Below are 24,559 nucleotides of genomic sequence, written 5' to 3' on the forward strand. Positions count from 1 at the left end.
ATGATAGGCTTCGCTATCTCCATATACAGTATATGGAGTAATTCGTTATTTTCCAAGTATTTTGTCAGAAATAGTGTTCAGAAATTTTGCTACTTGCTTTAAATTTCAAATTGTAAGTACATAAGAGTATATTCGTGATTTTCGAAGATTTAGTAACATTTGTGGAACCAAGTAAATCAGATGCGTTTATTATACCTAGTGTTTGGTTGAGCCTGTCGTACGAAGAGATGGAAATATTTAATTTCTGCCTGTCAGTCTGTCTATCTGCCTGCCTATCCGTTCGGTATCTTGAGAACAAACTGAGCTCCACACTAGACATTTTGCTTGAAGTTTCATTTCTATGTTTATTTATTTATTTAACGGACACCCATTACATGCAACTACATAACAATAATCATTCAATGTTTGAAGAAAAAAATTTGCACATAGCTATATATTACACGGATGGCAGCAGGCAACAACATTAATCAAATAAGAGTCCATCGTGCATGAAAGGTATCCAAGTAAAAAAAGAGACAGCGTATACAACCAATGACAGTACTCTAAGTAATATAAATAACAATAATAATAATAAAAGAATATAAATATATATATATATATATATATATATATATATATATATATAAATACAGACATATATGTATAATAAAAAACTAAGAACCAATAACATAAATATATATTAAGAATTAACAAAGAGATAGTGGAACATTCCATAATAATCAACAGTATTAATCATGCATAGCAACTAGCAACCGTGCACAAAACACATCCACGTCCAACTAAATCCAACTTATTAAAAATCTATATCAATTCAAGAAGTAATATCAATACGAAAACAATAACAATGCGATACAAATAACAATGTGATAACAATAACCATAATAATACAAGAAATATAATAAAAACCATAGCAACTAACGCACATTATCGGTAAGTATTAACAAGAAAATAAACCATGCAACATACAATAACAAACCATTACTTTGCCATAACATCGAATAACAACTCCGCAACAATCATAGCCACTCCAAAATACCATAAGTGGTCCCCCGAGTGCACCACCATTCGTAGTACTGGCACTGATCACAGTGAGACATCACAGGACCACTGACAACATGTGATACTGTGGCCCTTTAAAGGCACCACCAATTAAATATTTACACAAACAGCACCACTACTAATGATCACCAGAGAAGTGGAAGGCAATCAAGTGATGATGGTGCATATCATTCGGCTAAGCATTAACGTAAATTGTTACATTCGTCTTATGCATGACCATGATGGCGTTGACAATATTTCGAAATAAGTACATTTATAAACAAACTGAGTATAATAATATGAAACTTGTACATGACATAGTACTACCACACAACACAGGGTACAATGTAGTGTAGTTATCAGTACCTATATAACGAGAAATATACGACGAGAAAAAAAGAAGACTAAATCTTGCACGAAACTGTACACTGTACACATGGACAAACACGAGTACTATGATGCTGCATGCCCGTCCACGTGCTTGGTTAAGTATTATTGAAGTCACTCAATAGGCTGGCATAGTTTCTCGTGTGATGTAAAAATGTCTGTCTGCATAGCGAATAGCCGCAGGATGTCTTGAGAATGAAATATATTTAAAATGTTGCATACAACCTCAGTTACACAACACGTGGTGTGGCGAACTCCTGTCATGTAAAAGTAAATAATGATTAATTTGAACACCATTTGATATAAGAAATTAGATTTTTTAGATGCGTGTATTAAATTTTAAATTAATGATAATGTTTGTTAGTTAAATTCACCGCAAACCTAATTATATTTTTGTGTATATCTAAGTACATTTTGTAATTTTGAGTTTCCAAGTAGAGACTTAGTTGAGTACAGAAGGTAAGTCTCACTTATATAGCTAGAAGAAACCACAAATCCCTCGTGAGTAATCCGTTACCTTTCCAACTGAGCGATTACTCGGGTAATTTCTCCTGAAAGTGTTGAAGCCAGGGTTTATAGCTTCAATTTACGCGCTCTTACACGAGATTTCTTACACTGTAACTTACATTAAACTAAAACTTAATTTGTGAGTGTGTTATTTCAACAGATTTATGAGATACCGTTCTATTTTAGACATTAAGAACTGTGTTCGTTACTTCTTTATGTTCTTGTCTTTGAATTGAAGATTCAGAAATCATTACTTCTATCAAAAAACACAGGTATTATAAAACAAACTCTCAAACTTAAATAAGGTTTTATAAATAATGACAACTTGTTAGCTAAATAAAATACTTTACAGATCTAACATTGCAAATGATTCTTTAATCGATTAAGGTATATTTTGATAGTGTACTGCATAGTTTTCTTTTAAGACAGACTATTTGTATACTGTTGAAATCTGGTAATTAACAACACAATAAAACCTAAAATTTCTTATTGAATTCGGTTTTGCTTAGGTTTGTATTAAAAATGTTCTTAAAATTTATGATTTAATCATAGATGACTTGGGTCAAAAGTTCTGTATCGGAAAATATTAGCACTGTAACATCAGAGGAATTTCAAGAAAATCATCGTTATGGTGAAAACTATAAAAATCATAAATGCATTTCCCTAAAACTACAAAATATTTTGGAACTCATCTAAAACAACTATAAAAATAATAAATATTCTTATTTATCAAAGAGCTGAATAAATTTATTTCTTAAAATTTTAAAGTTCTTCAGAAAACACAACATTTTCAACACTTTTTATGGTTTATAAGTGTTCACGCATTGGTACGGACGTGATACAAAATGTATTATTGCTCTATAAATAAACGGTCATTACCGAAATAAACAATATCAACAATGATATAATCCAACGAACAAAGAAATAAAGTTGTCTGCTCATGCGCTAAGGCTTGTTTATCGTTCTGTGTGCAACTGGTACATGCTGGCAATTGAGGATGTGTTAATTCGTACCGGTCCTGCCTTAGATTGTAACGTTTGATATTTTTCGATTTTCGTGTGACATGCAAGAAGCAACCATTTACAACAAGTTACATTCTACGTTAGTTTTGAGTGTAAACCGTAGCAGTTTCTGTGGGTGAAATTGGTTACTTGTTAAAAAAATCTATTCTGTTCTGAGTTCACAAGTATCAAAAATACCAAAACCTAATTTTTAGAACGATACTGTGATTTTTCCAGAAACATACAATATTATATCAATATCACATAGTCCGAAAAGTATAAATTCTTGTTTTATTCGAACTTAGGAACTGTAAAACTATTAAAGTGTCTTTCTTCTTAAATATGAAAATGACTGCTACACAAGAACTAATCTTTGCACTAGATTACAAAGAGATATATTTTTATTAAAAAATCTAGTAAAATTTTTAGATGATTTTAAATGTCCGGTATATTACTAAATAATAATGTTTAAAAATGTATGCACTTCAAAAATAAAATCAGGAGAAGAATATCGAAAGGAACACTGCAGTGTCTAAGAACAGTTCGTATTATAATACATGTAAAGGCTGTTCACGTGAATGTGTTCCAAGAAATGATTGTGCAATGGTTTGTAAAGAACTTTCAAGTAGGTTAAATACGCTATTACGGTTAAACCTGCAGTGCCCTGCAACATTCACTCCATTATCTTAATTTTCTCATGAATTTCGCAGATTTCTTTTTTGGCATGAATGTTTAACAGTAGGAAGAACGTTTTGTTTCTATCTCTTTTTATTTCTGTTTACGGTTTAAGCATGTAAAATGATATCGTGAGAGGATAATCTTCATGGCTATATTTTTCTTATTTTTGTATTATTATCCTCTATATACTATGCAAAGAGCGAATGCATAATCTTAATTTCACATTAGTATGGAAATGAAAATAGTATTAATAATTTATTTGCACATTTTATGGCATTGTGTTTTTACGGTGTTCTTTAACTTTTTATTTGAAATATTTAAACTGTTGTGTTGTGTTCTCTAAAGAATTTTAGCAAAATTTACTGTTGATTAAGTACGAAACTGCTCCTTGGTATAAACCAAATCTTTGTCTATTTATTCTTATGAGAATGAATTGAATTTATTTTCGACTGTCGAATTCATGGGCGACTTAAAATTATTGTTGTAAAGAATAAATTAGGATACCTTATGTTTTAAAGGTGTATGGATAGTCTTTATAATCAAAGACTCAGAAATCATCAGTTCAACCCAAATACTAAGGTAATTGATTTAGTATTATTAATTTATTGACCTAACCAAACTCTAATTCTCATTTTCCTCTTTTTAGTTTACCATTTGTTGACAAAATGAACAATGCTTTCCAATAAAATGCCTATATATCTGAATACATTTTAGTTAGCAATGTTTCAACGCGTTGTGGAAAGGAAATGTAGTAATGCAATCGGCCGCATAAGCCCAAGATTTAAAATTTATTCTTATGTATGCGAGACTCGTTTGTGTTTTTCGGCAAGCTCTAAAATACTTCTCGTAGAGTTCTACTTGAACGAGCTACGCCAGATGGACTCACTAGACAGTTTGAGGATCACAAACAAATCTAGAAACCTCAATTCTTCCATAAGCTGGCCTCCGAGTTTACACCTGTGTAATTTTATAATCTGGACATATGTATGCAAAAGACTGTCGGCTGCATTTGGCGTTTGAACCAAAATTGGGATCAGTCATTAGACAACTAAATTCTGACCTAAAAAATGTCCACTCGTTCAGTTGAAATGGTCTGAAACTCAACACTAGCTAATGCACAGTCCTTTTATGTTGCCACACATTATCTCATACCTTGACGAGAATGGGATTGCGGTCGAGTTGATGGCAAGGGCTTGACTGTTGTGATAAGGTGAACACTCGGTGTCATGCTTGACCGTGATCTTACGCTTTCTGACCATGTCACCCAAGTTTTCCAATATGCTCTGGACGGTTCAAGGGTTCTCTCTGAGACTTCAGCTCTTATGCATTCCTTATTTCTGTCAGTTCTTTGCTACTGGTGTCTTACATACGAAAACAGCATCTCTAGGAATGATATAAATAGCCTTCAAAGACTTCAAAACTCAGCGATAAGGTTCATTTTTAATTTAAAACTCCTTGACCATGTATCCTCCCTTCGAGATACTGCCAAAATGCTGTCCATGGAAGTGCTATGCAGACATGCTGCATGATTCAACAAGCTCTTATTCTTAAAGATCTACAATACTTAAGCGAGAAGCTCTTATACCGGGAGGAGGTCTCTAAACGCATCGTCCTACAGAACCGTAATCTACACGTTTCCAAAGTAAAGGGTGAGATCAGGAGGAATTGTTTTTCATACTTCGGAAAATTTTTCAATGACGTCCCCTTGCAAGTCAAAAGTGTATTTGTGAAAACTTTAAACGCAAGTAATTACACGTCTTAAGTAAGAATAATTCATTTGTAATTATTTTCCCCTTAATATATCATATCAATTTCTTTATCTTTTAGGATAAGTTATAAGTGTATTTATTGGTAGTTTACTGGACAACAGTTGATTCTAAAAGCGTAAGTTGTAAGTTGAAATACGCTGGATAAATAAAGGCATTTTTATTTATTTATGATATCCATAACACATAACATGGTTTATCCATATCACTCAATATCGAAAGTCTGTTTTGACACATACTAAGATGTGTACGTGTGTGCAGGTTGGAGCGGCGGGGGCGGCGGAGAACGATACGAGTTCCCCCGACGACGAGAAGGCTTTGCGTCAACTGGAGTGGGAAGATGACACTCAGGTATGTCGTTATGGTTTTTTATTTGTAATATTTTATCTGCCTGTATAAGAAACAGAACCAGAATCAAGTAAATTCATCAATAAGAAGAGCTTGACAAACTTAATCATCTATTTTCCCTCTGCCCCTAATTTAACCACGAGAGCTGGGTGCCTCCAGTGCAACGAAGACAAATTTCTAACTACTTTACCTAACGAATACTATCAGAGATGAACTGTATCGTCTGTACCCATATTTTTTCAAAATTTGTTTCACTTTTCTGGACTTCTAAAGCTATGAATCTTAAAAAGTAAATCATAATCCTGTCCACTTCAGTTAATTTGTTTAATCTTGCCACTTCAGCATAAATAATCGTGATTTTTATGCATCCCTACATGGTTTTCTATATTTATAACTTGTAAACTTATAATATTTCTGCAAACAGTGTAATTATTGGGAGGATCATCATTGGTAAAGACTGCAACTAAGCCAAGACGCTACTCATCACCCACATTTCTTCTACTGCAGCATGTTGTTCAACGATCAAAAAAATTAATTAACATACGCTACAGACTTAATGTTCTTAATTCTACTCAAATGTTCTACTAACTCAGGAGTGCTGCATTTATTAACCAGTATTACCTATTAAATGAATGCAGTAGTTGGGTGTTTAAATGAAGACTGCGGTGGCAGCGGTGGGGAAATTCGCAATTTACTTGATTTATTTCGTTTCTCTTCTATATATAGTCGCTCTTTTAGCCTTGTGTTGTCATCTTTTCCATTTGAAACACCGTCTCAGACCTTTAATGTAACATTCTTTATTAACATCAAGTAACATTAAAATGGTAGTTCTAATAATCTAATGCAGCCGTAGTAAGAAATACAGCCGTCAGGGTATGCTATGTCAGAAGGAATTTTCTGAAGATTATCTTATATTAGTATGACACTTCATCTAAATGTTTGACATCAATTGCTTCCATTCAGTAAAGTAGCAAAGGGGGCGGCAGGGGCGGGCCGCACCGGGTGACCTATTTGGGGTGACACCCACCCGGTCTCTTAACTTTAAAAACAATGTACAAACAAAAGAAAATAAATACATCGCTAGCACAAACATTTCTTTTACGGGGATGCCTCCACTAGCTCTAGCTCAGCTCTATGTATAATTCGAGGAATCCCGCATAAGAGCCTGACGCTGTCGTGGGGTATTCCTCGTCCCATACTCGCGATCTTTGACGTTTCAGTTGCAACATTTCTCATTTGTTTCGTGAAGTGTGCTGTGTTTGGTTGGCGTGAATTGTTAAACGTGTATTAGTCATAGTGATATATAATAAAAAGGAAAAAATATATTTTAGAAACTTAAATGCTGTTTTGTAAAGATTAAAAAAATTGATTGATTCATACAGAATATTTTACAGGTTAAGATATTTTATAATTAAATAAATTTCCGAGTACTTCTATGGACAAAACCTATAGGGTTATTCAAAAATGGCTAATGTCATATCAGTCATTTTTGCGTGAGTACGTATGGACTGGTACCATAAATTCAACCTGGGCTAATACGTCATATAAACTAATAAGGTAAATATTATCTAATATTATTATAATATAAGTTAGGAGATTTTATCTACTTTCATATGTTAATGTCATTGTATGTTGTTGGCAATCTTGGTATAGTAGCCATCAAACACGAGGCAATATAAAATATAAATTTCGATGAAGTTATTGCTAAGTTTGCAGCTGTCAAAGCTAGAAAGAAGAAATTTTAATTGTATACCAATTCCTTTTCTGTCTTATTTATTATTGTTTTGATATTTCTTCAATATTTTAAATAATAAATGATCCATGGCCTTTATCATATAACATTTATTGTTTTTTACTTTCGATGGGGTGACACCACCAACACCCGCACCGGGTGCCACCCAAGGTAGCTACGCCACTGCTTCCATTACATTCTCGTTCATCCAAACAACACGCAAGCCTTTCAAGAACATTTCATTGGCCAAAAATATCCATACTATCTATCGATAAAACTCTCTAAACAATTTTGTTAAAAACATTTTTACAGTACATGCAACATATTATTTCAGTCAATAACTCATCAATCTGATCGACGTTGCAAGTTATCAAGAGATAATAGCATCCTGTGAGTTAATAACCTGAGTCACTGACAGATTGTAATCAGAACCAAACAAGACAAGGCAAGTTTGCGTCAATACCCTCGTAGTGACAATCTGTCATTGCCAACCCAACCCGTGTGTCTGTCATCAGTGTTGTCTGATCTGGTGCAAACTTTGTTCCCAAGTTTGCTCACATCCATTGGTGGTTCAGCTCTGGGCGTTGAATGTCACCACATGTTAGTTATCTCCAGTTATATTGAAATATACGAGGCATTGTTCCTTAAACTATGTCACAATATACCACTGAAATGTAGGTAAGGGAGGCAGAATCTTTGTTTGGGTCAATTTGGAGATTTATGCTGCCTTTAACCATGACCAATATTTCTGAAGTCACATGTTCTCAGTTTATTATTGGTGCTGGATGATTTGAAACGATAGCAGATATGTGCTACATGAACATACACAACGTTTCGAAAGCTGGTTTTCGTTCTCTTCTTCAATCTCAAAACGTAACTTTATGGCATCACAACGAGCAGAATGTTTCTTTTGTACGACAACCATAGACAAATAACTTTTTCATGATTGGTATCCGTGCTCTTCTTCAATTGTCGATTTTTAAATCGTAAAGTTAAGAATGGAAGAAATGGGATATTTCCAAACTTTTATTTTGGTGTGGCAATTAATACATCAAATTAATTGTTGACAGCAAAAGTTTTTATATGTAAAATTACAAATATACACCCCTGCATTTACAATACCTTCATAAGTTAGAAACAATAAATAGAACACAAACGCAACAATTATACACTCACCATATGCATATTGTAGTTTGCCATCTAGACTTAAGGAACTTTTGCAAAATAAAAACTCCTATCACACTTAACACTACGCTTTCCTTTAAATCCCCCTAGAAAATTCATTAAACCGTTTTTGTTCATTTTGTTATACATAAAAATAATAGTACCATACTAATGTTCTACCATTTAATCAGTTTTATATTTGTAAAATTGGCAGTTTTTGCACAGCTGAACTTAATTTAAGGTATTTCATTTTCTACATAAGGAGTACTGAATGCAGATATTTTATTCTCCATATGTACAACTCATACAGCTTAAGGTAGTTTCCACAATAAAAAGATCCCTCTACAAAATACAACTTCATTCCGTGTAGTATGCCCAAGTGTTCCGAGGATGTACGAGTGTTGTTGGAGTTAGAGAAGCCACAACACAGTAAAGTTAACGCGTGAAAACTCCGACTGCACTGAAACTTAGCGTGTACTAGTAATAGAGATTCTTCTGCAGAGTGTAATTTCCGGACGCTGGTGTCTTCTGGCGTGTTTATAACTCTACAAACTTTCTCGCTTACAATTGTTTCGATTCTAACAAAGATTGTTTCTGCTCACATATAGCCTAATTTACGTACATCTTTAACTTATTTAACTCTTATAAGTGGGTCAGCCATTACAACACCTATTTTCTTCGTTTAAGTTTGGAATGTAGTACATGTGTTACTCTCATGAGAATCGATAAAAAACATCTCACCTTCGTATAGATAGATTTTGTCAACAAATTTGTTCTTGAACTCTCCAAATATGGTCTAGTTACTTAACCTTGCACTTTTCTTATAATAACAATATTGAGAAAATGGTATTCAAAACATCGGAATTCCATGTCGACACCTTATTTGTACACATTAAAGCTTGCCCTAAGATGTAGCCCTATTACTTTGTTTTATAGTAACAATATAGTACGAGGATGTTTAGGAAACGTCTGAGTTACATCTCGTCACATTATTTATAGTAATTTAAGTTTGTCTTGTCTCCGATATAGGCCAATTAGTTCGTCTTTTTTCGTGCATACTCTGAACATTTTACGCATAATTCGGTCGTCCAACATTTTAGATGTTATTTATTCAGTTCTAACTCTCAGATTCTTATAGTTAGAATAGAGATCTTCAAGAAAGATATATGAAGACGTACAATAAAGTTTTCACCTGAGTTGCAGATCTGGAGTTAAGTAGTATGTCCATATTAAGTATGAAAATCGGGTGCATTAAACAAGAGTCAGTGTTGTAGTATCGGCTCCCACATTTTCATTGCTTTTCATTCCTGTTGTTGCCCCTAGTTATCCGTGTTTCGCTTCATGTTTCGGGTAATGAAAAAAGCAAGTAACCATATATTCTTCATTCACAAGAATAGAACCCAATTTTTATTTTTTTTTTAATGCTATAATTTAAAGTGTCACATTTAAATAGGCCCTGGATGAAGGATGTTTTTCAGTGGTAATAGTTTTATAAAGACAGTCACATAAGTAAAATATTATTAGCAAATTTCCTGTTAAATAAAGTTATTTCTTTTATTCGATATATATTTTACTATACAATCAAAGTGAGCTACTGTGGTCAACATGATTTTTTTTACCACAGACCGCATTCTTTTCGACAAGTTGACGCTATCATATATATTTAAGTCATTTACTCTCTTGATTATTTTTAAACAAATATTCATATTTGTATAGTTGTAGGGACGTTTTAAAAGTACATTTGTTTTTGTTTTCGTGTTCACAACTTGTGTAGATATTTAACGTTATGTTGACCTCAATGTGCACAAAACACAACTACATAAAATATCGTAGACTACCGACGCAGCGTTCGCTGTGAAATCGTCTCGCTCCCTGGTCTCAAACAGTCTTCCGAGTTCTAGCCAGCTTCAATAGTTTTTGTATTGTGTCTTCTCATGTACACAAAACACAACTATATTAATATCGTAGACTACCGACGTAGCGTACACATTGGAATCGGCTCCCTCCCTGGTCTCAAACAGTCTTCAGAATTCTAGCCAGCATGAATACAGTTTTAATATTGTGTCTTCTCATGCACAATAACACAACTACTTAAACTACGTAGACTACCGGCTCACACAGTGGAATCGTCTCCCTCCCTGGTCTCAAACAGTCTTCAGAGTTCTAGCCAGCATGAATATAGTTTTAATATTGTGTCTTCTCATGCACACAATAACACAACTACTTAAACTACGTAGACTACCGGCTCACACAGTGGAATCGTCTCCCTCCCTGGTCTCAAACAGTCTTCAGAGTTCTAGCCAGCATGAATACAGTTTTAATATTGTGTCTTCTCATGCACACAATAACACAACTACTTAAACTACGTAGACTACCGGCTCACACAGTGGAATCGTCTCCCTCCCTGGTCTCAAACAGTCTTCAGAGTTCTAGCCAGCATGAATACAGTTTTTAATATTGTGTCTTCTCATGCACACAATAACACAACTACTTAAACTACGTAGACTACCGGCTCACACAGTGGAATCGGCTCCCTCCCTGGTCTCAAACAGTCTTCAGAATTCTAGCCAGCATGAATACAGTTTTAATATTGTGTCTTCTCATGCACACAATAACACAACTACTTAAACTACGTAGACTACCGGCTCACACAGTGGAATCGTCTCCCTCCCTGGTCTCAAACAGTCTTCAGAGTTCTAGCCAGCATGAATATAGTTTTGATATTGTGTCTTCTCATGCACACAATAACACAACTAACTTAAACTACGTAGACTACCGGCTCACACAGTGGAATCGTCTCCCTCCCTGGTCTCAAACAGTCTTCAGAGTTCTAGCCAGCATGATATAGTTTTAATATTGTGTCTTCTCATGCACACAATAACACAACTACTTAAACTACGTAGACTACCGGCTCACACAGTGGAATCGTCTCCCTCCCTGGTCTCAAACAGTCTTCAGAGTTCTAGCCAGCATGAATATAGTTTTAATATTGTGTCTTCTCATGCACAATAAAACAACTACTTAAACTATCGTAGACTACCGGCTCACACAGTGGAATCGTCTCCCTCCCTGGTCTCAAACAGTCTTCAGAGTTCTAGCCAGCATGAATACAGTTTTGATATTGTGTCTTATCAACATCCTCCCTACTTTATCAGTCTTTGCTTGAGAGTAAAGAAAATGGGCCAGTGATGTTCTTTATTTTTAATTTGGCATAAATATTACATTTTATAAAACATAACAAACGTAAACAGTTTTTTCCAACTTACTTATTTGTTAATATTTATTTCCTTTTCTGCATTGCAGCTATCTTTATCTGCTATGTACATCTCCCTAAGTAAATATGTATGTGAAGTTGTTAAATTTTTTATAAAGTATTTAAAATATGTTTGCGGTAAATATAACATCAACACTTAAATGGACAAAAGAAGAATGATATTTAGCATTGAGTCAATCAGTATTTTGTGTTTTATAATTTTCTTCGTAATTATAAAAATATAATGACGTGAAAAGGAATCTTCATGCAGTAACGAACTGATCAATAAACATTTAATTTATGGAAATTTGGCCGCGTTTCATTTCAACGCACTAATATTGTCCGTCAAGTTTATTGAGGTTGAAGCGGCGGGCAATTAAGGGAACAAGCTGTTTCTGATTGGCCGCACGCTCAGGCAAGTCAGCAAGCCAAATATTAGCTGTAACTTCCCATTTCAGCAATTTAAGATTTACAGATCTGTAATAAATGTGCTACATTAGTAATGATGTCTAGCTGTTTACCGCATGCAGCTTACTGCAGTGTGCGCCTTATAATACTCCATTTTGAAGGGGAAAATCAATGGAACGATTTGATGTAAGATGGTTACTGGAGATATATCCAACTACAGATTCAATTTCCAATAATTATATTGAAGTTTAAAGGGCAGTGTGTTCGAGTACTGACGTCGGAGAGTAAAACAAAATCTAAGAGCACAAACGAGATATACTGGATTTACACTTAAAGTATTAGAAGTTATTTGGTTTCATACCTTCTAATATTCGTTAAACATTGACTAATAGGTCTGAAGTAGGAGTTCATTTGTTATTCTTACTTACCACTTCTAAAGTAGTGTAATGGAGACTTTTACTAATTTGGAAACTTAAATATGCATATTTAGCTTACGTATTATTTCAGTATTTGAACTAAGGTCGCACAAAATATTTTAATGGCATCTTATGTTGTAGTTATTGCGTAACAGAATTACCAAGAAACATACATCATATGTTTGGCTGAGTGTCAGTGAAACCTATGATTCGATGGCTGGAAACATCTCATTTCTGTAGACTATGTCTGTCAGGACGATATCTCGAGAAAACAATTGGCGTATAAACTATAGATTTTGCACAAAACTTCATTTTTACGTAGGTAACGTCAATTTTGACAGTGGTGCATGTCACTCTATGGGATTTTTCTGAGTGTTAGTGAATTTTAACATTGATCAAATGGTAAACCATAATGGCAATAAACAAATCGCAAAATGAATGAATTTGTAATCAAACTGAGTATAATCTTATTACACTTTGATATTTGACATAGTAACACATGACGTCATGAGATTGCTTTGTATTAGTTAGTGTGTTTTAATAAGATTTAATAATACATAAACACACACACACACACACACACACACACACACACACACACACACACACACACACACACACACACACACACACACACACATAGTCCTACAAATTAGTACTTTTGTCATTTTTGTGAGAGATACCTCTAAAGCTCGATGTAATAGTGTTCGCTAACGCTCAGACGAATATCATGAAGTGACATGCATTATCATCGAAATCTATATTGATTTCATAGAAATGAAGTTTCAAGCAAAATGTTACGTCTGCAGATCAGTTTTTTTCTAGATATAGTTCGTACAGACATACAGATAGGCAGAGAGACATACTGACATAAATGACACCTTTTCAACCCTGCAATGATAAATTTCGTTATCAGTCAATAAAGTACGGCAATGAGACAGCAGCTTTCACAATTTATATTCAAATTATAGATAAAAAAATAGCTTATTGATATAAACGAACAAAATTATTTTCCTAGAGTATTTTTAACAAAATAAAACATATAATAAAACAGTTAAGTTCTTCATTCGACTTATAATCCTGTTCACTTGATCACTTCATGTTGTTATGTTGTTAATGAATGTTGAAACAGAGATAATTGTTTCTGATAAAGCAAATTTTGTTCACTTCGATATTGTGAAAATAGTTTCCAATAACACTCGTTTATTACATCACTGAAAATAACTCATGAAAAATGTGAATAAAGACGAAAACATCCTTATCAAAGGAAGCTACCGTTTTTATCACCATAAGGTGGACAAACGTAATAAATTCTTTATATTATTTTTAACGGCCACTAAACACGGGAATGTGGCCATCCCGGCGGAGGAAAATGTTTAATCTGAACTTATAAAGTACGACTTGGCTAAATTAGGGCAGTAATTTCGGGTAACCGCCTACCTTTGGGATTGGTTCCCACCCCATTACAGAGCCTCCCCTCTCGGTAGCTATCTCACGTCTGATTCTGCTCATCCTTTAATATATCAGCGCCTTTCTAATGGCCACTGGATTGTTTCCTTTAAATCTTTATTGAGTTATTATTAATTCCCACAGTTTTTTATTGTTTTACAGCAGTTATAGAAGCTGATATTTTGTGTTTAATCAAGCAGAAGCTATTCGCTCAGCCAATGCAGTTTCAGTATTGATTGGTATTCACTGACATTTGCTGTGTTGTGAAACTCAATCTGATAACAAATGTCCTGTTTATCCTGTACAGTGTTTTAACATCACTAAAAAATGCGAAATGAGCACAAAAACATATTGCTTTCATAACGTTACTATTTGACTCTCATGTCCTAAATCAGTATGTAACAACCTTTGAATGGAAGATTAATTTTGTTGAAGTACTATCTGTTATTTTATACCCAATCGGAGTAAACTTTACACCGATTTCCATCAGTGAAATAGTTTCAATTTTCCCACTTTACACAATCCATCAACTATTCTTGAATGTATCTATACAAAAAACTAAAATATGCTATGCCCCACTATTAAAAAGGATACTAGTCAATCTCCTGTTTAAAGAATATAGTAGTTGTTAGAGTATTCGCAGTAATATAACCTCATGGAACATTAAAAGATGAGCCGATTGTAGAGAAACGACTTTAAATTTGTTTTCTTATAAGAACAATGTTAACCCCCGTGCACTTTTATGCGCTTATTTTTTATTCTAGCGTTACGAAAGATGTCTAATTGTAAAAATATAGCCCAAGCAAACACTTTATTTGGGAAATGCTTTTTGAACACTTAAACAATAAATTAAGGAATAGTCTTAGATATTTTTCTTAGTAACCTATAAAAATATTTAGTTAAAGTTAAAAGTGTTTGGTTGCATAATAATAACATTTTTAAAACTTAACATCTTCCATTGTTACGCAAATAATAATTAGGTCGTAAAGTGCTTCCGGTTTAGCATTGTTTTTATGGGATTAAAATCAAGATGGCCGCGAGTAGAGCCGGCTCTTTAGGAATCGAGTCTTCAACACGATCCCCTACACACGATCCTCTATTCACGGCCCCCTACCCACGATCCACTACACATGATCTTCTATAAACTATCCTATACACAAGATCCCCTAAATATGATCGATCCCCTACACTTTATCCTCTACATTCTAACCCCTACACTCGATCTCCTACACACGATCTCCTACACATGATCCTCCTACACAAGACCTCCCATACGATCGTCTACACATAATCCTCTACACACGAGCATCTACACAAGATCCCCTACCTACGATCCACTATACATAATCCTCTAAACACGATCCTATCCTGTTATGTTAATATTGTTATTATTAAATTATGTTTCAAGAAATTACCATTTTCCTTATGAACACAACTTATTATAGACATCATCCATAACTGATTTAATATGTGAATTAATGAACAAATCTCTTTGGGGGGATTAAACTTATAGTATAGATTCCAATGCTAAGGAATGTTTAAGAAATTAATATCAATGGAATCTTAAAGTTATATTGCAGAGCAAACGCAGCGTAGTATGGTGGCTAAATATTCATATGAATGGGTTTGAGATTGACAAACATACTTTCAAAGCGCAAAGTTTATTCCAACCCCATATTTTCAAGCATAGATTACACTTTGCTGAAACTTTCATCCGCATGCTTTCATATCAAAATAGAATGTGAAATTTATGTGTTTTGAAATTTGATGTAGGCGTTTTAAAGAGAAATAAACTTAATTTATCATATAATTTTATTTTTATAACACCTCATAGAGCATTACAATTGTTTATCGTAACACAATATCTACGGTATATAAATGTTTAATTTGTCAAAATCGCAGCAAAACTCTTATATTTGCCCTCATGAGACGTCCAGTAGCAGCAATAAGCTTCCTAGTTTTAACCTTAAACAGTTATTAATATTCCTAGAATATTGTTTTGTCACAAACCGATATTCGCATGAAGAGCGGTATACCATAAAGTTATTTAGTGCCTTATTATAAGAAAATCGTTCGACTTAGTGACTTACTTTTTAACTCAATTGTAAAAAGAATGAGGAGGCAGTGTGCAGTGTAGTGGGAAGGAGGGAAGGAGAAACTAGGGGGCGTGGGCCAATCTAACAACCCTATTGTTAGCACGATCATTTACAAGCTCTGGCCTTGCGTGCTTGTGTGTATTGTATCCTGAATATTTTATGTGTCGGGCCGGTTTAAGTTCTCATTCCAATGAAGGAATTTGCGTTAAATTATATTCTTATTAGTCATGAACCAAATCACAACTTTTAACTTGTACATTCATATTGACCAGATTAATTATCTCAAACATTTTTAAGTTTTCCTATACGAGTATGTGTTAATTTTCATTGTTATCTGATAATAAAAACAGTAATAAACAATTACACGAATTTATGTACCTTTGAAGAGTTGCAATCCAACTCGTGCAGACTAATCGTGTCAGCTAATTGTAGTTTCTATAGTAATTACGAGCTAATTATAAATCAAGTATAGAGAATAGTCGGTTAAATGTGTTTTTATAATTAACATCTGTATGGAATATGTAAGTAATTAATTCACACCGTACTATCTTGTTCATTAGTTAGTCTTGTTTCTGAATGAAAGTCTGACATATAAAAATAGCAGTGTATGAAGCACAGGAATAATTAATTATTATTCTTTGAAAACATATATATAAAACTCCTTCAAAGCTTTCGTTACAATGCCAAAGTGAAAAGGAAAAGAAGGATGTAGCGTAGACCTCATTTCATTCAAGAAAGAAATACAAAGATTTTTACATCTCACAGAGCTCAGGGTTCCAATGCAGCAGTATTTTAAACTAATTTTTAATTTATCTAAGATCCATACTTAGTAATCTTTAAAAGTAAAACTTGTAATGTTGTAACTTTTATTCTTTAATTTTCTTTGACTTTCAAGTTCCCTCCAGACGGCTACATGCAGTGTAAATGTGAGTATTCAATTAGTAAAAAATCCCTAGGTGATCTCCTACCTGAACTTTTACAACATTAACAAACTATATATAAGTCTCGAAACGAACATACAATTTAAAAGTAGTCAAATATGCTTAAATGACTTTTGAACTCGGACTAGTTGATAGTGTACCTATCTATAATGAATCAGTTCCTCATAGAAATATTTCCGGAATAATCCGAAACTGGCTAACTGTTTTACAATATTATCAATACACGAGTCAAGACAGTGTTTGAATTACTCCGAACTAGAAGAAAGTGGGCCGGATTTATGAAAACTCAGTTCCTCATGGAACTAATTCCGGAACAATCTGGAACTGGCTAACTGGTTTACAATATTACCAATTCACGAGTCCAAACAGCGTTTCAATAACTCCGGACTAGGAGAGAGTGGGCCGGATGATGACTCAGTTCCTCATGGAACTAATTCCGGAACAATCTGGAACTGGCTAACTGGTTTACAATATTACCAATTCACGAGTCCAGACAGCGTTTGAATAACTCCGGACTAGGAGAGAGTGGGCCGGATTTATGATGACTCAGTTCCTCATGGAAATAAATGCAACAATCTGGATCTATCCAACAGCGAGTGATCTATTCCGGACTAGAAAGGAGGTAGTTCCGGACTGAAGCGCTTCTCGTAACTAAACTAAACCTCTCATCCCTCTAACCTGAACCCTGCCAACGTCAATCCCAACAGAGTCCATTACAGTTATTTCTTAGAGTAGCTGAAAGAGAGGTATTTAATGTTTTAAAATGAATTACTAAACTGCAGAGCAATTTAAAGAAAACTAACCTACGTACTAGATCGGTACTGTTACCACTCATCAAAACATTTAAATAAAATCAAATTAGTTAAACGACAAATATTTTAGTTGTAGTACAGGACGTTCTATACAACCTTTTACACAGGTCGGGTCAATATAAATTTAAAAGTGCTATAAAATCGGTTTTCACTGCATTTCCAAAGTTGTAGCAAGCCATGGAGTCCGTATGTTACTATCTCAAGGATTCAGCACAAATTATATAAAGTCGTATGTGGTGATACAAATCCACATAAAACCCGGCCATTCTGTAATACTATGACACCTAATTTGTATCAAGTAAGGGAGCGAATATTGTCAAATTGCACATTTTATCCTTGAACAACGTAGCAAACTCGTTGATGTCAAGAATGAGGAAACGAACAGCGCAATCTCTGTTAGTCAGTACCTTGACGTGAGAAAGGCTCTTTAAAATCTGCATAAATGATTCGGTTTCGTGTCTACATCACAAAGCACTCTATTGTTAGAGCTTTCATTGCGTCTGTCTGTATACAGTCATTTGGTCCATCACTTACTTAAAAGTCTTGAAATGTAATACATTGTAGCAGATAAATCTGACAGCTTTATCATATTTCTGGTTGTCTACTGTTTACTCTTATAGTAGTTTAATGGCTCAAATACATGTAATAAAAACTTTAAATTCTTCCATCATAAACATTACACTTTTGTAATGGACTGTTAACGAATGAATAGTAATGTTTTAGTATAGTAGAATAGTAATACAGTAATAACAACTTCATTTATTTATATATTTCTTGTATTGGACATAAATAAAACTGATTAATTGGTCAATTTTGTCTAGCATCTCTGAAGTAACTTGATCATTTGGAGAAATCGATCGTATACTCTGCACACACTTCTGTCCTGCTGTTTCCGGAGATTATATTTCACATGAACGCTATATGTTATTTTCTAACTGCTTTCAATAATTACCTTCATATGTGTGTTATAATATAAATATATTTTACTCAAATGTTTATGTATTATATTCACCATGTGTTAAAATCTGTTACTTAGCTTGCGATCTTTTGATCAACAAGTAAACTATACGTAATGTGCAGCCTATAATATTCATATTATTTATGCTTAAATATTGTTAAGACTTTTAACGACTTGAGTTATATGCCTTAAGACAAATACTGGTAGACATACATCCATTGTGTTCATTTCCTGTTATGAACATTGTTGTGCTTTAAGTACCAGTATAGTCTTGTAAAGAATCTAACGAAATGCCGTAGGTACTAATCAGAAAATTTGTTAAAAAGTTATGTTAGAATAAACATATAGCTATCAAAGCCCTCACTTATTACTAAACTTCCTAGAATCATAGAAAGTTGAAATTTGACATAAGTATGAATTGTGAGTGAAATAGAAAAACTAAAGCATTTTTTATGTCAAAAGTCCATAGGGGTTGAAATAGGGTTGCAATCCATAGAAGTACTATGTTTGACTTTACAAATTCTTGATATCCTAGAAAGATGAAATTTGACACCCACGTCTCGTATACTTTCAACAACACATATGAAGATTTTTCAAGAAGATCGACTACCTAAAGCTTCTGAAATAGGTTTGAAATCACTAAAATAACTGTATTCCTGTTTACCAACTCCTAGATATCCTAGAAAGATGAATTTTGACAAAAACATGCCTCACAAAAGAAAATGAAAGAAAAAGAGAAACATTTCTATGAAGATCAACCACCCATAGCACCAGAAATAGGGTTTGAGGCCATAAAAGAACTATATTTTTGTTTTTAAACATCCCGATGGTCAAGAACTATGAAATTTGAAATACACGTGGCTCTATAGGTGATAAAATATGTTAGCTACCTCTAGAAAAAACTATATTTTGATTTTCACCTCTATATGCATTTTCTCATATACATTTGATACACATATGTATTGTGCATTCAACAGACGAGGTAACATTGATACATTATACCGGAAGTATATTAAAATGGTAGGAAGTAGTCACTTTTTGGTCGAAGTAGACCACAAACCATCGTACGTATATAATTTCTTCAACGGGGCCACAAGGCAAGTGTTTCTACGATGCCAGAAATATATTATACGAGAAGTATATGATAATGGTCAGAAGTAGACGCTTTTTCAACGAAGGAGACTCTAGACCAGGGCTGCCCAACCTACGGCCCGCGGGCCGAATCCGGCCCGCGAGTCAGTTTTATGTGGCCCGCCTTGTTGCCAAAACAACCAAATTTGTTTACAAGCATTTGAAATATTAAATAAATACAAATTTTGAGAACCAAGCAGTCCAGCCGATTTCACGTAGAACGAGCCGTATTCATTTGGTGGAGTATGAGTGTTGAAAAGAAGTAAAGTAGTTGCAGACAGGTTTCACTGACTACGGTGGTGGCTGCCGGCTGGAGAATAGAGCGCGCGTAAAGCACGGCACAGCGCGCGGTGCGGCGACGTAACCCCTACCCAACTCAAGGTCACCACTCGCCACGTAATTTGTATGTCCTAGTAGGATTAATTTAAATCAATGTATTCAATTTATTGGTGACTTTTTTATTGTTCCCTCAGAATTAGAGCAAACATCCAAAAGTCTGGGTTTATATTTATTTCTACTAAAAGGACCTAAAAACATTATAAACCTTTACCTAACAACTAATAAATAATAAGAAATTACAATAATCAGGAAACAAGGGCCAAATAACCTTAAAACTCATATTTTGCACAAGATTTCTGGAACAAACCCCGGGCAATACGTTTTGTTTGGGGTTCCAAATCCCCTGGGATGTTGGCCCGCCTGGCCATAAAGGGTTTACAATGTGGCCCTTGGCTAAAAACGGTTGGGCACCCCTGCTCTAGACCGTTGATTCATATATTTCTTAATCAAGGCAATAATCTAAAAATATTATAGGACTCAATCGAATTATATCATAAGTTCTCTTCGTAAGATTACTATAAATTTAGTATTTATTTATGGTCTAATAGTTCAAGTGTTACTGAAATGGTTGTAGATATTTATTCAGATATTTATGGAATTTTGCAGAGAAATTTGTGTATTCTCATAAACTACTCTTTCACTCTCCAACATAAGGGCCTCAAACTATTGCTCTTAAAACTTAAATTCCAATTATATTGAAGTGGATCCAGATATGGAGTACTTTTTAGTGGTCATCGCACATTTCCAGGAGTATTTAAGTACCTCTTTAAAATAGAATGGCTATGATGTACGTGATATTCAATAGCATATCGTATGCAAAACCCGTCCTACGTAAATAGCTTTGGGGATAATTCAAATGCAGATAGAGTTTGTTTGGCTTGGTGAAAATATTATTTAAAAATAAAGCCTTAAATGTTTATTTTACAAACTACGGTATTAGGTATGTGGGTTTAATGTGTCAATTTACGCGAGGAACACATTTATTTCATTGATGCACATTTATTACAGATAACTGCAATCAACTAGTGGAGTAAGTATGGATGGACACGGGAGTTACTATTCGAAGAAAAATTGCTGATTCTATAGTGTGTAATAAATAATGTCGTTCCTCCTGCCGAGGTTTGAAATATCTCTCCACGTAGTCTTTAGAAACTATTTCCTTCCGGAGTTTCCGGAACGGAAGTCATGGCTCATGTCATATGATTGTTTTATTCCGTGTTGTTCATTGGGGACTTTGAGTACGTGTTAGATCAACATGATTCATGTTGGTAGGAGCTCTCACGGTTTGTATGTTTGGAATATGTGCCAATTGAGAAGTTAATTCTGTTTGGCGTATGAATGCAAGAAGTTGTAGGAGTTGGAGGGTAGATGTATATCTTAGATCTTAGAAGTATGAATGCGGAGAAGACAAGAGTGTAAAATCCAGTAATTGCTGATTTATTAATGTTTATATTTTTTTAGTGTACTATGTCATTCGTCTTATTTGAAACTAATTAAGAATATTGCATGGTCACTTTGACGTTTGAAATAATATTACACCCCTGGAATGTTCAAAATAACGTGTGTTGGAAGGACATTTTTAAATGAGATTAATAAGCACTGACCAGTTTTTAAGATATCCAAATGTTTAAAACTCAGCCTTACTTACTTATTTTGGAACTATAATAAATAAGTTTTTTTTTTTTGTTTTTTCTTACACAAAATTATGTCCTTATCAAGCAAACTGTTATGTAAAGCTACAATGTGTAACTTTAACCCATTATAAACTACGAATTGTTATTAAAAAGAAGACATTCAGATGTAAAACATAAGCACCGGAGATTTATGGTAATTGTATGAAATATGTTAGTCTTAACCCAAGGAACAATACCACAAAGCCTGTCCAGAGCGTTCAGGGACACTCTGTAGATGTATTAACGTTTATTAAAGTCGTGGTGACATTATTGTGGAGTACAAATTAAGATCCAAGGTTAAAATATTGTAGCCCAGTTTTATTTTATAAGAGATAAACATTATGTTTCTCCTTTGGTAGAGGAAACATGAGGAACTCATAATTAAAATGTATTGTATTTTATCGGCCTGATGATCCTCTGCGCCGCACCAGGACGAGGGTAGTGAGGATGGGGCCTAGGATCGATGCTGGCCCACAATGCGGCTTTTGTCCCACCGAGTGTTGCTGTCATCGTGACGGATGCGACTCAAGCCAATTTTGTCCAAAATAATTAGACGTCTTTCGGACTTCGTTATTACGTCAAGGCGCCCGATAATTGATGTATTAGGCAACACGCTGCTGTAAAACACAACAAAGAGTAGCAATTTCCATTCAATTCAATATTTCCCCTCAAAAAGCTAATTCTGTACAGATGACATATGTATATATATACAGGGTGTATATTATGTCTGGAAACACCCAAATATATCCTTTATTAATTTAAATATAAATTTGAAACCTCTTACAATCGTGATAGAGATTGGGCATCTACTTTTTGGAACAATGTTTTGTTATGTCACACCAACGGGGGACGTCCTGCCGAGGGTATCGTGAATATTCTTAATGGAAGCCTATACCTTGTGATACATAATTTTAAAGGTAATAGCTTACTGAATTGAATGCCACAAACCGCATCTCAAAGGAATTATTCTATCAGAAAATAGAGCATTTTTAGTATTGAAAATTTACTGATGTTCAACAATGTTAATTTTAACATGGTTCTTGCCACAAAATGTGTTACACTAATTTTTTAGCATTTTTTTAAATGTTCAATTAAATAAAACAAAAATTTCATTTTAAGCTGGTTCTATTAGCACAAATTTGCCAGTTTTTATTACAGTACAATTATGGAAATACTTATGTTTATTGATTTCTTATTACAAATAAAAAAATAATGTATGCTGTTAGAAAAGTCTTACAACAAACGTTTTACCTGCATTTGGTGTCAAAGCAATTGTTCGAACTGTGTTCCTTCTACGGTTTGACAATGAGCCAATCTTGTGTAAAATGATTCGACAGAGTTGCCTAACATTTCTTCAGTTATCAAAGCAATCTCCTCTCTCTTTCTCCGGATTCACCAGATGGCTGATGGGGCTGGGTAGGGATCGGGTTAAGCAAGTGATTGCCTTGATCACTGGACACGGCCACTTCAGGAAACACCTAAACACTCTAGGTTTACGAAATGAGGCCTCGGAGTGTAGACTCTGCAATAAGTCTGAAGAGACTGCAAAACACATAATACTGGATTGTGAGAGACTGGGAGCAAGGAGAAGGGCTCTTTTCGGTGACAAACAACCAGGCGACGAACCAGATGCTAGTATCGGGGAAAAGCTTCTTAGCCTAATTAAGGGCACGAAGATAGGCTTACCCCTCTAACATCAAAGGGGCACACAATAAGCTCAGGTTGACGTGTGAGGATCTATGAATCCACCCCCAATATCCCAAAGGAAAAAAAAAAAAAAATCTCCTCTATAATCCTGTTTCTTAGGTCTTCCAAATTATGAGGCTTTCTTTCTTCTATAAACATTGGATTTTAAATGACCCCATAGGAAATAATCGATTGGTGACAAATCCGGAGATCTTGGAGGCCATTCGATTTCTCCTCTTCCGCCAATCCATTTATGAGGAAACCTTAAATCCAAATACTCTCTTACCTGTCTCCCATAATGGGGGTGGAGCACCATCCTGCTGAAACCATACATTATCAAAGTATTCTCCTGATGCAATTTGAATAGCTGGGATTATTTCATTTTGGAGCATATTGTAGTAAAGTTCGGCATTTAAATTTCCATTGATGAAAAAGGGTCCAAACAATTTTGTTACCTAAAATTCCACACCATACGTTCAGTTTTTGTGGTTGCTGTGAATGGGACTCAGTAATCCAATGTGGGTTTTCACTAGCCCAGTAACGGGAATTGTGCCTGTTAACATTGCCATTTAGGAAAAAAGTTGCCTCATCAGAAAATAGTATGTTGGTCAGAAAATCTCTATTGTCATCACATTTGCGCATCACAAGTTCACAAAACTCAACTCTTCTGTCGTAATCATCCTCACTTAACTGTTGGACTAAATGAACTTTAAATGGTTTGTATTTATTAATTTTAAAAATCTTACTCACAGACATAGGGTCCATATCATGTTGCT

The 24,559-nt window shown here is 34.4% G+C and overlaps 1 protein-coding gene across 1 annotated transcript in view; it reads left to right on the plus strand.

Annotated features, from left to right (window-relative positions):
* The first annotated feature begins 5,121 nt into the window (after positions 1 to 5,121).
* The window catches only part of LOC124355932 (protein madd-4-like), a 182,746-nt gene continuing 163,308 nt past the window's right edge, over positions 5,122 to 24,559 (plus strand). Inside the window, exons 1-2 of the mRNA XM_046807084.1 lie at positions 5,122 to 5,253; positions 5,639 to 5,728. Coding sequence (XP_046663040.1) covers positions 5,122 to 5,253; positions 5,639 to 5,728 — 222 coding nt within the window. The remainder of the gene's footprint in view (positions 5,254 to 5,638; positions 5,729 to 24,559) is intronic.

The sequence above is a fragment of the Homalodisca vitripennis genome, chromosome 2, assembly GCF_021130785.1.
Source record: "Homalodisca vitripennis isolate AUS2020 chromosome 2, UT_GWSS_2.1, whole genome shotgun sequence".
Lineage (NCBI taxonomy): Eukaryota > Metazoa > Arthropoda > Insecta > Hemiptera > Cicadellidae > Homalodisca > Homalodisca vitripennis.